The sequence below is a fragment of the Solenopsis invicta genome, chromosome 5 (assembly GCF_016802725.1).
Source record: "Solenopsis invicta isolate M01_SB chromosome 5, UNIL_Sinv_3.0, whole genome shotgun sequence".
Classification (NCBI taxonomy): Eukaryota; Metazoa; Arthropoda; class Insecta; order Hymenoptera; family Formicidae; genus Solenopsis; species Solenopsis invicta.
The window spans coordinates 27,019,802-27,033,631 of record NC_052668.1 but is presented as its reverse complement, the minus strand read 5'-3'; the positions used below and the strand labels follow the sequence as shown (position 1 = coordinate 27,033,631).

General features: G+C 26.8%; 1 protein-coding gene across 1 annotated transcript; it reads right to left on the bottom strand.

Moving 5' to 3' along the window:
* Positions 1 to 1,866: 1,866 nt before the first annotated feature.
* Positions 1,867 to 13,306, bottom strand: LOC105199851 (fatty acyl-CoA reductase wat). The gene is made up of 10 exons (XM_039449945.1): positions 13,155 to 13,306; positions 8,397 to 8,536; positions 8,013 to 8,135; positions 6,270 to 6,395; positions 6,023 to 6,168; positions 5,849 to 5,958; positions 4,715 to 4,910; positions 3,498 to 3,737; positions 2,547 to 2,804; positions 1,867 to 2,477 (listed from the first exon to the last, which is right to left on the bottom strand). Exons 1-10 carry the CDS (start codon positions 13,219 to 13,221, stop codon positions 2,387 to 2,389), a joined length of 1,497 nt encoding a protein of 498 aa, XP_039305879.1. The 5' UTR covers positions 13,222 to 13,306; the 3' UTR covers positions 1,867 to 2,386.
* Positions 13,307 to 13,830: the final 524 nt, after the last annotated feature.

Below are 13,830 nucleotides of genomic sequence, written 5' to 3'. Positions count from 1 at the left end.
TAAAATTGATTGGCATGAGCCAAACGATATGTTAAGATCATCAGCTATTTCTCTAATCGTGATTCAACGATTTTTCAACACAATTTCTTTCACTTCCTGAACATTTTCGTCGGTTTTTGACGTGCTGGGGCGTCCAGAGCGAGGTTTATCGTTAACATTTTCTCGGCTCTCTTGGAATAACTTATACCATTTATAAACATTTTTTTTGCTCAAAGTTGACTCACCGTACGCCACTGTCAACATTTCAAGAGTTTTTGAACACTTAATACCATTTTTTACACAAAAATTAATACAAACTCTCTGCTCCATTATTTTCAACAGCAAAAAATCGCCGAGCACTCAAACACGAGTCTAATCTTTATGCCTCTCACATAAAAACAACATGCTATACAGTCAAAACTGTGAACATATGATCGTGACGAGTGTACCAACACAAAAAAAAAAAAAATTTGAAATTAGAGTGTACAGAGCGCGCGAAATTCAAAAAGTCACCTTACTTTTTGATCACACCTCGTATGGACGGTTGTACTGTTAGGGAATGTAGAAATTCAGCGGAAAATTTAGTAACGTCGCCCGACCTTAGTTTGCTAAATGCGGATGAATAATTATGGATAAATTAAATTAATATATTATTATACGCGAATATTCTGCTTTGGCTCTTTATTGCCACTACTTTATTAAAAAATTATAATATTGCAATGTTTCCGGAATATTGCTGGCATATGCAATGCGATGTTGCAGGCATATTGTTAATTTATGTTTCTGCAATGTCTCCGTAATATTGCATTGCAATCTGCAACATTGCAACATTGCTGCAATATTGTTGGAATTTTCTGTGCTGTATGAGTCCTGAGTTCTATATTCATTAAAAAAAAGAAAACATAGGACGATTTGAAAGGTTGAATCTTTCCCTTCACAATGCCGGTATAGATAGAATATGAAAGTATACTTGCTTTGAAGTACATATAAAAATGTCGACCAATGTCAAGAATTACGAATAGCCTCAAGCCCGGGGTAATTCATAACTAGTGCGGGAATATCCCGAAATTTGTGTTTTAAGTTGAAAGACTATAAAAAAACGGTTGTTAAGATTTTTTTTATTTAATAAAGAATATAGGTATAAAAAAAACAAATGCAAACATACACGTTTGCATGTCTTTTTATGCCATCGATGTGACAGATTTCCTAACCTCACAAGTGTCAATCTTTATTGCTTTATAACATTTTACCTGCTTAAAAGCGACGATTTTATATTCATATTCATGTTCTATCTACTAAAACACACAATATTATCAAGTTTGAATTAAATCAATGAAGAACTTCAGTTTACCTCAATGATTAATTCTGCGTAGCGTAGACGTTTGTAAGGCAGTTAACATAAGGTTAGGGTTACCCATAGGCACTGTAATCAGTATTAACGAATCGCCCCGGTGCTTGATATTACGAATAGCCCCAACGTCAACTGTGCGCATTATTGCGTATGATCGATAAAAATAGACATTACACAGCAAAAAGTAAACATGAAATGTTTCAAATACATTCAACTGGACACGATACATTCAAAGTTTTCAAAAATTATTATTATCTTATTATCTTACTTAAATTTCAAAGAAATGCTGACAATTAGAAATTACTTCGACTGTCGCAAAACACATTTTTCACTACTACGACTTCACTATAACGCTGTTGCCAACAAAACTTTGTTAACAACATCGTTACATTAGGACATATTTACAGTGTTTAAAGTAAATTTTTAATATGTACCCATAAAAAGATATTTCCAATTATCGAATTACCCCGTCTAACGATTTGCCCCGATCTCCCCTATATGGTTATGTAACGCTACAGAAAAGGAATAAAATTTTAAAATTTTACTAAAAATATTTATTCTTCTTTAATATTCAATTATATTATTATGAAGATGATTTCTTAACTTCTTTATACATGTCAATATTACAGAACTACCAATGCTAAACAATTGTTCAATTACACTTAATTACTAACAATAAGCGGTTAAGTAACAGGATTACGACTTATTCCTAATTTCAAATCTAATCAATTACATTAAAGCTACGTTTGGAAACATAGCTTGAGTAACTTCATATATCATTTTATGCTTGTTTATCGAATGTTAAACAAAGATATAATAAAACACGATGACACTCGAGTGATGTTTTTGAGTGTAGCCTATATTAAATAAGTGAAATATATAAAACAACCACAGCAATAACTATTAATTTATTTATTAGTTACACAAAAATATAACTAAGTTAAGTTAATAGTTACAGATAAAAAAAGTAACAAAGTTAAGTTACAGTTATAAAAAAAAGGAACTCTAACTGTAACTTTGTTACAAGTAACGAGTTACTTTCCATCTCTGTAAAAATTATGAAAACATTTTTGTAAATATAATGAAGATAGTCCAAAAGACAATAAAGATAAATACAGCTTTGATAATTTGATGTGTCCAATAAAATCTGAAATTAGAGATTTTGTTTGTAAATTAAATTGGAAATGAGTAAAAAATTTTAAAAATGATTTGTTACCTTTTATATTTGATGCGACTCATTTCTAAAGTACTGTCATTATCATTGAGTAAATAGAGACGTATACCCTTATACTGATTGATCAAATAATTTGACCAGTCAAATTCCATCATGTTGAATTTAAATATGCGTTGATCCTTTTCAGTGAGATGATCCCACATTTTTTGAACATTGTCAGTGGCATAGGTCCATTCTTTAGTGCAAAAAGGTGATATTGCATTGGAAAATTTATGAATCTTTAAATACAATTTCCACATTCTAAAATAAATGTAAAGTTATTATAATTTTTTATATTATAGATGTAATTTTGTTTGGCTAGATGGACTATTAAATCTACATGTTAATTGCTATGAGAAAAAACATTTGGTAAAAAACCAAAATATTTAGTCCGATATGATCAATTAAATATTGGGTTGATTTAATAGTTATTTAGCTGTACAAGAAAAGGTACAGTTCATCCATGTCAACCATTCAAATTTTTTTACCGCATAGAGTGCTTTTCAGCTGTGACGAAAATCGACACAATCGTACACAGATAAAATGCTATGTAGCTAATTTTGTGTTGCTCATAGATTTTTACATTTTTCATGTCACTAGAGCAAATGTCGTTTTTCCTAGTAAACATTCTTAACCTCAGTTTTTGGGCGATTTTGAAAACAATATCAAATAATCGATATTTATTCATTGGAGGTCAAATACGTCTAGCTTCGACAGAAACAGTGTTCCAACTACAAGTTGACATTGTGTAATACTATGCAACACATGACTGTGTTTCATTACTGGAAAGTGCCCTTAATTAAATCTACTCAATATTTAGTTGCACGCATATGTATTACTAAATATACACCCAATATAATGGATAACTAAATATTTTAGTTCTTCAACAATTTTTTTTCTTAATATATTAATCATTAATCCATTAGATACTTATGACATTTTTATTGTTGATACCTTGGCTTATGATTTAAAAGGATGTTTGCAAAATCCACAAACAAAGCCGGAAGAAAGTGACCAAGCCATAAGCAAATTTTATAAAGTGTTTTGTGCCGTAGGAAAATTATTATTGGTAGATATATAGCATTATTCAAGGGATACGTTTTATTGAAGTTAATAAATATATTACGATATTCAGCCCAAGTAGGTCCATCAATTTGTGACACGAAATTATAAATTAACATGTCTTTGCCCCTCCTAAAAAAATAAATTTATTTAAAAAGATTTAAATTATGCATTTTATTTCTTTATACATTAAAGTCGCAAATAATCATACGTTAATATTCATAGTTCCTAACGAAAATAAAATATGCTCAAAACAAACGTGATGTGTTATAGCCTATACAGCACACAATATTATGAACCTTTCTCAAACATATTACAAGAAATATTTTAAAATATTTTAAAAAAGTTTTAACAATAATTTGAAAAGGTTTTAAGAAATGAAAATAGTAACATAAAAATAGGAAATGTTGAGCTCAAGACCCACGCAGGATGTCAAACGCCAATAAATAAATCCAGCATAAATACTAACGTCAATAATATTTAAAATAAAGCAATCATTTTTACTGTTAATGACGGTTATCTTTAATAAAGATTTAACAGTCTATAAAACAAACATAACATTTGCCTGATTACAAAATAAACTTATCGAAATAACCAAATAAAAGTCCAAATTACATCAAGTTACCGAATAAATATAAATAATAAGATACAACGGTATTTCGATAAGTTCATATTGTAATCAGGTGAATGTTATGTTTGTTTTATAGACTGTTAAATCTGTACTTTAAAAGACCATCATTAAAGGTCAAAACGTTAGCTTTTGATTTATGGTAGATTTATTTATTGGCGTTTGACATCCTGCGTAGCTCTTGCGGAGCTCATCATTTCCTATTTTTATTTACTTATATAAGCTTTAATTATTATTTATATCGAAAATGATGACGTTTTTAAAAATATTTTAAAAATTTATTACAAATATTTTTAAAAATATCTTTTTATATCAGCCAAAAATTATTATGAGAAATATGTTAAAAAGATTTTAATAATATTTTGAAAAGATTTCTGCCAATTATTTCTACAATATTTTTGAAAATATATTTTTGACAGAATCTAGTAGACATAGAAATATTTTAAAAATATTTTGTGTTATAAATGGAACATGATTATACCTGCGTTGGTTAAATACGTCCCATGCACTAGCAATTAATGCATTTACGGTGAAATCAACTGGCACTATATTTGCTGTGACATTGGGATCACAATGATGAAATCTTGTAAAGCCAAGTAGCGTAGACACGACAATGCCTATCGGACCATACATATTGTCGATCCATCCAACAAGTGGCTCGTTGGCACAGGATACAACTGAAAGAAATCGTAATTATTCCTCTTTACGGATTCATATTACACATATAATTTCTTTACAGTTTTTTCAAGGGGAAAAGAGTTAATATTTAATAATAAGTAATATTAATTAATCTTGTTCAATTTAGAATTGTGTTATGACTGAAAATTAATTCGGCGCGCAGTTCATAGAACTTGAGAAAAATATATAAAATCACACAGACAATACAAGCACGAAAACCTAGCTGCGACTGTAGAAGGCATTCTTGTTCAATTTGTGTTGATACAGCAACGATCAAAATATCTCTCTCTATTAATAAAAATTTTGCTTGAAAAACCATATAAACAAAATTCCATGTTATTGTTTTAACTTTATATAACTCAAAATGTACAGCCAAATAAAAAATTAAATGACAAAAAAATATTCAAATATACGTTCATTTGTGTGATAATATACTCAAGTTTAAGAATTATAAGGAAGTATGTGTAATTAAAGGTTAAATGTATACCTTGAAAAGTTTAAAAGTGCTCAAAAGTAAAAATGCCTTATAACAATTGCCACTTATTATGTATTGGTATGTTAGCATCACTAAAAAATAGCGGGCTATTAAATAAATAACTCTATAAACAATTGTTAGAATACGTCAATTAATAACGAAGATAATAAGGGTAGCCATATTATCGACAATAGCTATAATACTTTTTTCTTCTCTACCATTATGCGTAATGAGATAAGAAAATCAATTAGCATAAAAAAACACAGGCACGCACACACGTACGGGCATATATAATTGTTTATTATTATTGTATTTTAGAGTTATAAAATTCTATAATGTAAACATTTATGTAAAATAAAAATAATTATATTGTAGTTACAGTTAAACGTGTTTATATGAATGCGATTAGTAAACTTTTTCATTAAGAAATTCAATAGTTTTTATAATTAATTATTTTATTACCTATCGCAGGTCGAAATATTCCAACTGGTAAATCTCTGTTTTCGTCTCGGAGAAGCCCTTCCGCAATTGCTTTCGTGAATGTATATGTATTTGGCCATTGTGAAATAATTCTACCCAAACAATAATTTATACATTTATATATCTATTAATTTTATTATATTGCAAATTACATACCTGGATATTTTCTTCTTGATCATCTCTTCGGGTAAACTGTTTGTGAGCGTAATAAGATTTTTGTGGTTAATAGGATATGAGTATAATCGTTCTTCGATATGATCCACATGACAATTTGCGTATACAGTTGATACGTGAATAAGTGCCTGCAAGATAAATATTTAATTTATATAAATTTTTTAAACAAATAACAATACAATTTTTACCAACAATTATTAATGGAACATCTATCAGATAAAAGAATTACCTTCAAATTTGTCATATGTTTTGCCAGTTTCAAGATGGTAGAGGTAGCGTTAATGTTTATTAATGTAGAAACTTTGATTTCTTCGTCAAAACGTACATTTGCTGCCATATGAAAAATTATGGATACCTGTAATGCATATTATATATGTACATTACATTTAGCCAAAAAATTAAGAAAATAAAAGGAAGTTTATATGTATACGACTATATATCTTAATGTCAGATAAAAATATGGTTGCTATTACCATTAATATAACTATCTTATAATCAGTTTTATTGTTAACTATAAAGGATATTCGATAATGGTTATATCCACGTTTTACCAAAAGAGCGCATCTTAACCATGACTGTACTCCATGTAATTTATAAAGAGTAAAGAAGTTAATCATCTCTTATGGTAAAACGTGGATACAATCATCATCGAACACTCTATATATTTATGGTTGTTTAAATCATGCAAGTTATAATATTTATTATTACGTAAATATTAAGCAAATATATATATAAATGATTATATTTATCATAATTGTAATTGCACTTAAATAAAAAGATTAATTTTATTTTTACACATTTTGATATTTTACTATATTTAATATGTGAAATTGTAATTATTATAATTTATAGTAAAATTAGTTATAGGTGGCAGCATTACAAACAAGGTTATTATTACTAACATTATAGTAGTACTAACTGTAAAAATAAAGCTCATAATTATTTTACTACATAATTACAGTCAGAAATAGCACGCACGCACGCACGCACGCACGCACGCACGCACGCACGCACGCACGCACGCACGCACGCACGCACACACACACACACACACACACACACACACACACACACACACACACACACACACACACACACACACACACACACTTTTTTCTTATTGCATTATTTCTAAACTGTGTTAAGGGGTTACATATCTTCCTAAACGCCTAAAAATACAGAGTAATTTTGGGAATTTTTATAGCAAAATAATAAAATAAATAGAAATTTGGTTTGAAGATCTGTAATGTACGTATCTTAATCTACACAAAACATTTTTTAAAATTGTTTTTTTCGTCAAGATGGCGACCGTGGAGGTTTGCGAGTAAGACTGCTTTTTTTAATTGACTTGTAGCATAACTTTAACAAATTTTATCCGATTCAGTTAAAATTTTTACAGTAGAAATTTTCTAGAGAAGTACACAGGATTTTTACGATTGGTTAACAACTTTTTCTGTTATAAATACTTTTTCACTGAATTTTTTAGTAAAAATAAAACAGTATTTTTAAATGTTCAACATTTCTACAAACATCAATATTTTTAATATATTTTTGTGTACTTCTCTAGCAAATTTAATGTAGATTATAAAAATACTTTGTTTTCTGCCCTCAGTGAAAGTGTATGGCATTTCCGCTGCAAGCCGCAGAGGCCCATCTAAAAAAAGCAGTTTTACTCACAAACCTCCACTGCCGCCATCTTGATGAAAAAGAAATTTTTTCCAATGTTTTGTGTAGGTTAAGATACGTACGTTACAGACCTTCAAACCAAATTTTCATGTTTTATTATTTTGCTATAAAAAATTCTCAAAATTACTCTGTATTTTCAGGCGTTCAGGGTGATATAACCCTTTAATAATTATTAATTATAATTAGATTTATATAAAATATGTACTTGTGTTTAGATATATATTATAATTTTTGTTAGAATACAATAGTATAGGTGAGAGAATAATAAGGATTAAAAATTAATCACCTTATTTATTAGTATGTTCTTATCATTTTCCGACAATCCGAAGCCTTCAACATTTATATCGCCTAGAATCGGCACGATTTTTTGACGGAAATTGGGTACTTCTTTTTTTACTTGACTGTAAATCTATACAGATTTAAGTAGTAAATTTACAAATATATGTTGCAATATACGAGGGTTATTCGGAAAATAAGATCCAAAAACAAATGTGGAAACTATGTAGAAAAATAAAGAAACATGTAGAGAAACAAATAAGAAATTAAATAAAAAAATTTCTTCTTAAAAATTAGTGATGGTTTACTTTTTATAACCTTAGAATTGGACCTTACTTTCCAAATAACCTTCGTATATATTAGATTAATTTAATATTGTTTTCTAAATACTCACAGGTTTTTCAAATATGTCGTCTAGTCGATTTTTGGGGCATTTGCCTTTTTTCGAACGTATTAATAGATATATCGTAGAAATATCGGAGCAACTTCGTAATAGTTTCTCAATCAAGACTTTTCCAAGAAATCCTGTACCTCCTACAAAATAAATTAAAAAAGTAAATATATTATAGATGTATAGTACACATACATACACATACATACAACACGCACGCACGCACGCACGCACGCGCGCGCTTGCGCGCAAATATATATAACAGATAATTAGGTCCTACGATTTTAATCTCGGATTTCTGTTACTTACTGAGAATGACTCAAACCAAGGGTCAAACGTATAAAGTTTGTTGATTTTTAATAAAGAACTGTTTGTAATATGAACTATTAGCTCTTATCGGCTTTTTATCTTATTAATTTCTTTACATCAATAAATAATCAATTTAGTACTTGACAATAAAATCGAACTGATTGTTTCTTCAAAAAATATTATTTGTCTTTACTTAAAAATACTATAATTTTAGATGCTCAAATATTACAATTTTTCTATATTTGGTTTCTGCAATATTTTTTTGCAAAGCATAATATTTATATAAAAACATCCTAAAATGTTTTTTTATATACATATATAACAATATATATATATATATATATATATATATATATATATATATATATATATATATATAAGGTACCCAAGCCGAGTAAAACCCACCTAACATATTTTTTGTAAATTCTATTTACAAAGATATTGAAATAAACTAAATGAGAATAAAATGTTTATTTCAACCACTCGCCAAAATAAAATTATCTTCTATATAAAATATTTTTAAGTAAATGAAAAAGAAATGTTTTTAAACTCTGACATTGGGCCTTATTAAATTTTTGTGCTTTTAATAAGGCCCGAATTAAAAATAAATTAAAAATAATAAAGAAATTAAATATTATTTTCCAACTCACTGTTAAAATAATTATTAATTACAAATACGAAATCCTTTAAGATCTATTATATTAGTAAAACATCACAATTATTTTTAATTTTGTCTATAATTAATATTTTAACTACAAGAAGTTCTGGCTATTTTAGTGCAATTTTAGCTTATGGAAAGTTAGTATCATTAAAAATTGTTATTCTCTGTTGCAAACCACATACATAATAAACAAATGTCAATAACTATAACAATTAATGTACAAGTGGGCCTTATTTATCAATACATTATTTATAAAAGAGTATATTTATTTCAAAAAATTGATATACATATTTGTTTTTTCCTATAGTTAAAAAGTTGAATCATATTATAATATGTTGTAATAAACCATAAAATAATGTATACTTATTAAATTTACAACACATTTTTATAAAAACAACTGATTTATCCACTTTGTTACAAGCTTTTGTTGCACCGATTAAACGTGTTGCTAGCGGTATTAATTTCCTATTCAGTCTTTATCTACTTCCTATGACATATCTTTTAAGCATATATTTCAAACATAAAGTGGGTTTTTAAATGGTAAATTTAAAAGTGGGCCTTATTTTGTACTGGGCCTTATTCGGCTCAAGTACCTTATAACAATACATATACATATATATATAAAGTTACAATTTTTTAAATTAAAAATTAATTATTTCTTTCCAATGTATGCAAAAAATAATTTTTATAACTTTTTTAAACTTTTTTAAAGTCTACATAGCAGAGTAATTTAGTTGAGACCTTGAAAAACGTGTGGATTTTAACAGAATGTTTTGAGCACTTTAGGAGCTTCATAATTGGGTCAAACGTCAATGACTTACGTGTGTCACTTTTGTTACGGTAAATGTAGGTGACACACTGCAACGTTAAAATTTGTACTTCTTTGAAGATTTATGTATAAACTGTTAACATTAAACAATCTATCAAATTTTGCTTGTCACATTTGTAAAATTTATGGAGATTTGTACTATTTTCTAAAAAATTGTAGATTTTCACAAAATACTACTTTCAACTTCTTAATCTGAGAACATTGTAATTTATGATACTATTGCGTAATACTTTTTTTTTAAGAATAAATACATAAAAATTATTAAGTAAGATCAATAAGACGAGCAAAGATTTGAAATGGTAATATAAAACATATTACTTTAATTAAATAATTATTTATTCATCTCGAAGTAATAAAATCAATCAAACGAACATTTTGACTCGCTTTGAAGTTATCTTTAACGTATATAAAGAATAAAAAATTCTAGCCGTCAAATCAGTCACCATGGGAATCAGTCAAATCATCAACAATTATCGTATAGTTTGTTTTCTTATAAAAAAAATTAAAACTATAACGGGAATAGATGTTGAAAGTATTGAATCATTATTTTCTCGAGAATGTCCAAAATCCGTAACGAACTTTATAATAGTAAAGATGTGAGTACATATCCCCCCCTCTAAGTTGAGTTAAAATTGGTGACCCGCAACTCGCGTATTCGCTTTGTAAGTAACATTGACGACAAATTGTATAGATAATCGCTTTTAAGAAAAAAAATTGGAATACGTGTAAGTTGTAGTTTAAAATAGTTTTTTTTTTTTTTTTTTTTTGAAATGTTAACTGTACTTTGATGTTGATTAAAAAATTTGTAGAAAGAAACATAATAAAAAATTGAAAAATTTAACAAAAGTGTTCCAATTCTATCATTTTTATTTTTATTTTTGTAGAAATTTTTGAATTTTATAGATTGTGATAATTATGTTTTGTAATATTTCGTAATATTGCTTTTATTTTTTAGAATTTTACAGAAGTTCTTCCGTCGGGGTGTGTAAACGAAATGTAAAATCTTTTTAAATACATTCTGCATTCGTCGCTGTTGTATACTTTGATGTAAAAGCTTTGAAAAAGTGGTCATGCTTATTGAAACGTCAGCACATTTAAGAAGTTACATTAGCAAAATCTTATGCGATTGTTTAGTTTTACGTAACTTAAAGTGTGTTGAATAAAGTGTCAAGTAATAAAAAAAATGTTAAATAATGAACAATGATAAAATTGAAGTATACATAGAGTAACTGTCTGATTTAATTACTGCAGCTTAAATACGTCGTAGCAGTTGACATGCTTATTTTGTAGTATTTTATAGTATATAATAAAGGTACGTTAATCCTTAACACATAGATGCAGTAACTCTATTACGTTTCCATGTATTTTCAAAACATGTATTCTGCTTTTTTTCTCGTTAGAAAATGATAGCATTCTTAAGTGCATTCTTAACTCCTTTAAATATTTTATAAATGTAAATCTTATCGAATATTTTATATTGTTGTGCGTATGATAATCTCGGTATAACATTAAAACATTTTTAATAAATAACATCTGTATAATTTTTATTTTAATACTGCAATTGAAAAAAACGGCAATAATTGGGACAGTTACTTTATATTCATTTAATAATACAATTAAGATTAAAAAAAAAGAAAGTATATGTGATTAAATGTTAAAATATACTTTGAAAGGTTTGTAATTGTTAAATGTAAAAATATTTTATAATAAATGTCGGCCGTTATAATATTTGCATATTAGGGCCACTACATAACAGCAGGCTACACAAGTGATTCAATAAGTAATTAACAGAATTTGTCATTCATTGGAGATAATACTAGTGGCCACAATACATACACGGCCTATATATAATACCACTTTCTTTTTTAATAATTGAAATTATTATAATTTGTAGTAAAATTTTATTTTTATAGTATAATTATAATCATATATGTAACTACAATCAAATACTAAGGATTGCAATTATATAATCATATATTATTACTCAATCAGAAAACATTTGTTTTTTAAATATAATGAAAAATAAATATTTAAAAAACATTGTCTGTTGATTGAGTATTAACATTACAGCAGTAATTAATATAAAAATGGAGCTCTTAACCTTGATTACTTTACTACGCAATTATAATTATAAATAGCAAACGTTTTTTCAGTACGCATTTGATTTTTACAGTAAATTGTTCTACATGTTTTTGTTAATATATTTAGCGGAATGTATTACGGCAAATTGCACACACCAAGCCTACACGAGCGTGAGGGCGCGCGTAAAGAAAATTAATAGTTTTATATTGATAAACTACAAATTATATGATTTAATCGTTATAGGCAAAAAATTTTGTTATTTTAATAAATCTTTATATAAAAATCTTTCACAAAATAGTTCAAAAATAAGAGAAGAAGTAAAAAAATTTATTTTGTAGGGAATTTACAATGCGTTTGTAACTTTTGATTTGAATTTCAAGATAAATTTAATAAAAATTATTTTTTGAATTTTTATACAAATTATTCCAAAATTCGTATAAAAATTCAAAGAAACATTTTAACTAGAAAGTGTTTCTCTTTTTACAAAAAATTTCAAATATTTCAAAAAGTCATTTTTTGCATATTGACATCTATTTTACTATCTATAATGTAGATTAATTTTAATCTTGGTGTAAATTCCTTTTTATCTTTTTCCAACTTTTAAAAGCATAAACTAAAAGAAACTAAAAGAAAATAGAGAAAAAGTTAAATCGAGATGAAGGTTAATCTACATTGGTGGAAATAAATATAAACTTTGATTACTTCATAAATTTGATGTTCTGTTAAAAATGGACTAGAAACATTATTATCAGCATCCAAAGATCAATAAAAAATACTTTGTTTAATTCAAAATAATTAAAAAAGGTATTTTTTGTAAATTAGCGTGTTATAAGTAAAATTAATAACGATAATTTTAATAAATTACTTGCACAGTAAATACCTGTAATGAAGATCGACTCTCCGGCATAAAAGTTTTGTATCGGCGTTCTGTGTATTTCAGTTTCCATAATTTGTTCACTAACTACAGTAAATACTTCTAACACTAAAATTGCAAATCTACTTTGGAAGACTTCTTTGATGGTCAAAGCTACACTGAAGATATGTAGGAATTCTCAACTTGTATATATAGTGTCCCGTTACTTGCTATATACACTGTCTGCCAAAAGTTTGAGGCCTATATAATATTTAACAATATATTTTGATGAAACCCTGTCCATACAGCGTACAATATTGATAAAAAGTTTACGAAATATTTATTATAACAATTATTTGGCATGTCTATAATAATTATTTGAATATTTTATAAATATTTATAAAAATATTTCATAAATAGTTTTATACAACTTATTCCAAAATTCGTATAAAAATTCTAAGATTTATATGATCTTAGATCGAACAAATCATAAAGATTTTATATCATAAAAATATTTATGTATAAAAATGTATCAAATATAATTATAAATATTTAATGTTGTACTTACTAATTTTTTACTTATTTATGTTTTAATAGCACGTTGAATAAAGTTTATATATATATATATATATTGAAAATATCATGAATAAAGATTTTGATTTGTTTTTTTATGCACATAAAATATTAATAAATATTAATATTT

Excerpts from the sequence above, each read along its gene's own strand:
- LOC105199851 (XM_039449945.1), bottom strand. The coding sequence starts at position 13,221 with ATGGAAACTGAAATACACAGAACGCCGATACAAAACTTTTATGCCGGA. Across the intron at positions 4,911-5,848 it reads AATATTTCGACCTGCGATAG|TTGTATCCTGTGCCAACGAG; the intron begins GTAATAAAATAA and ends GATTTCTTTCAG. Across the intron at positions 2,478-2,546 it reads AGTCGCATCAAATATAAAAG|ATTTTATTGGACACATCAAA; the intron begins GTAACAAATCAT and ends CTCTAATTTCAG.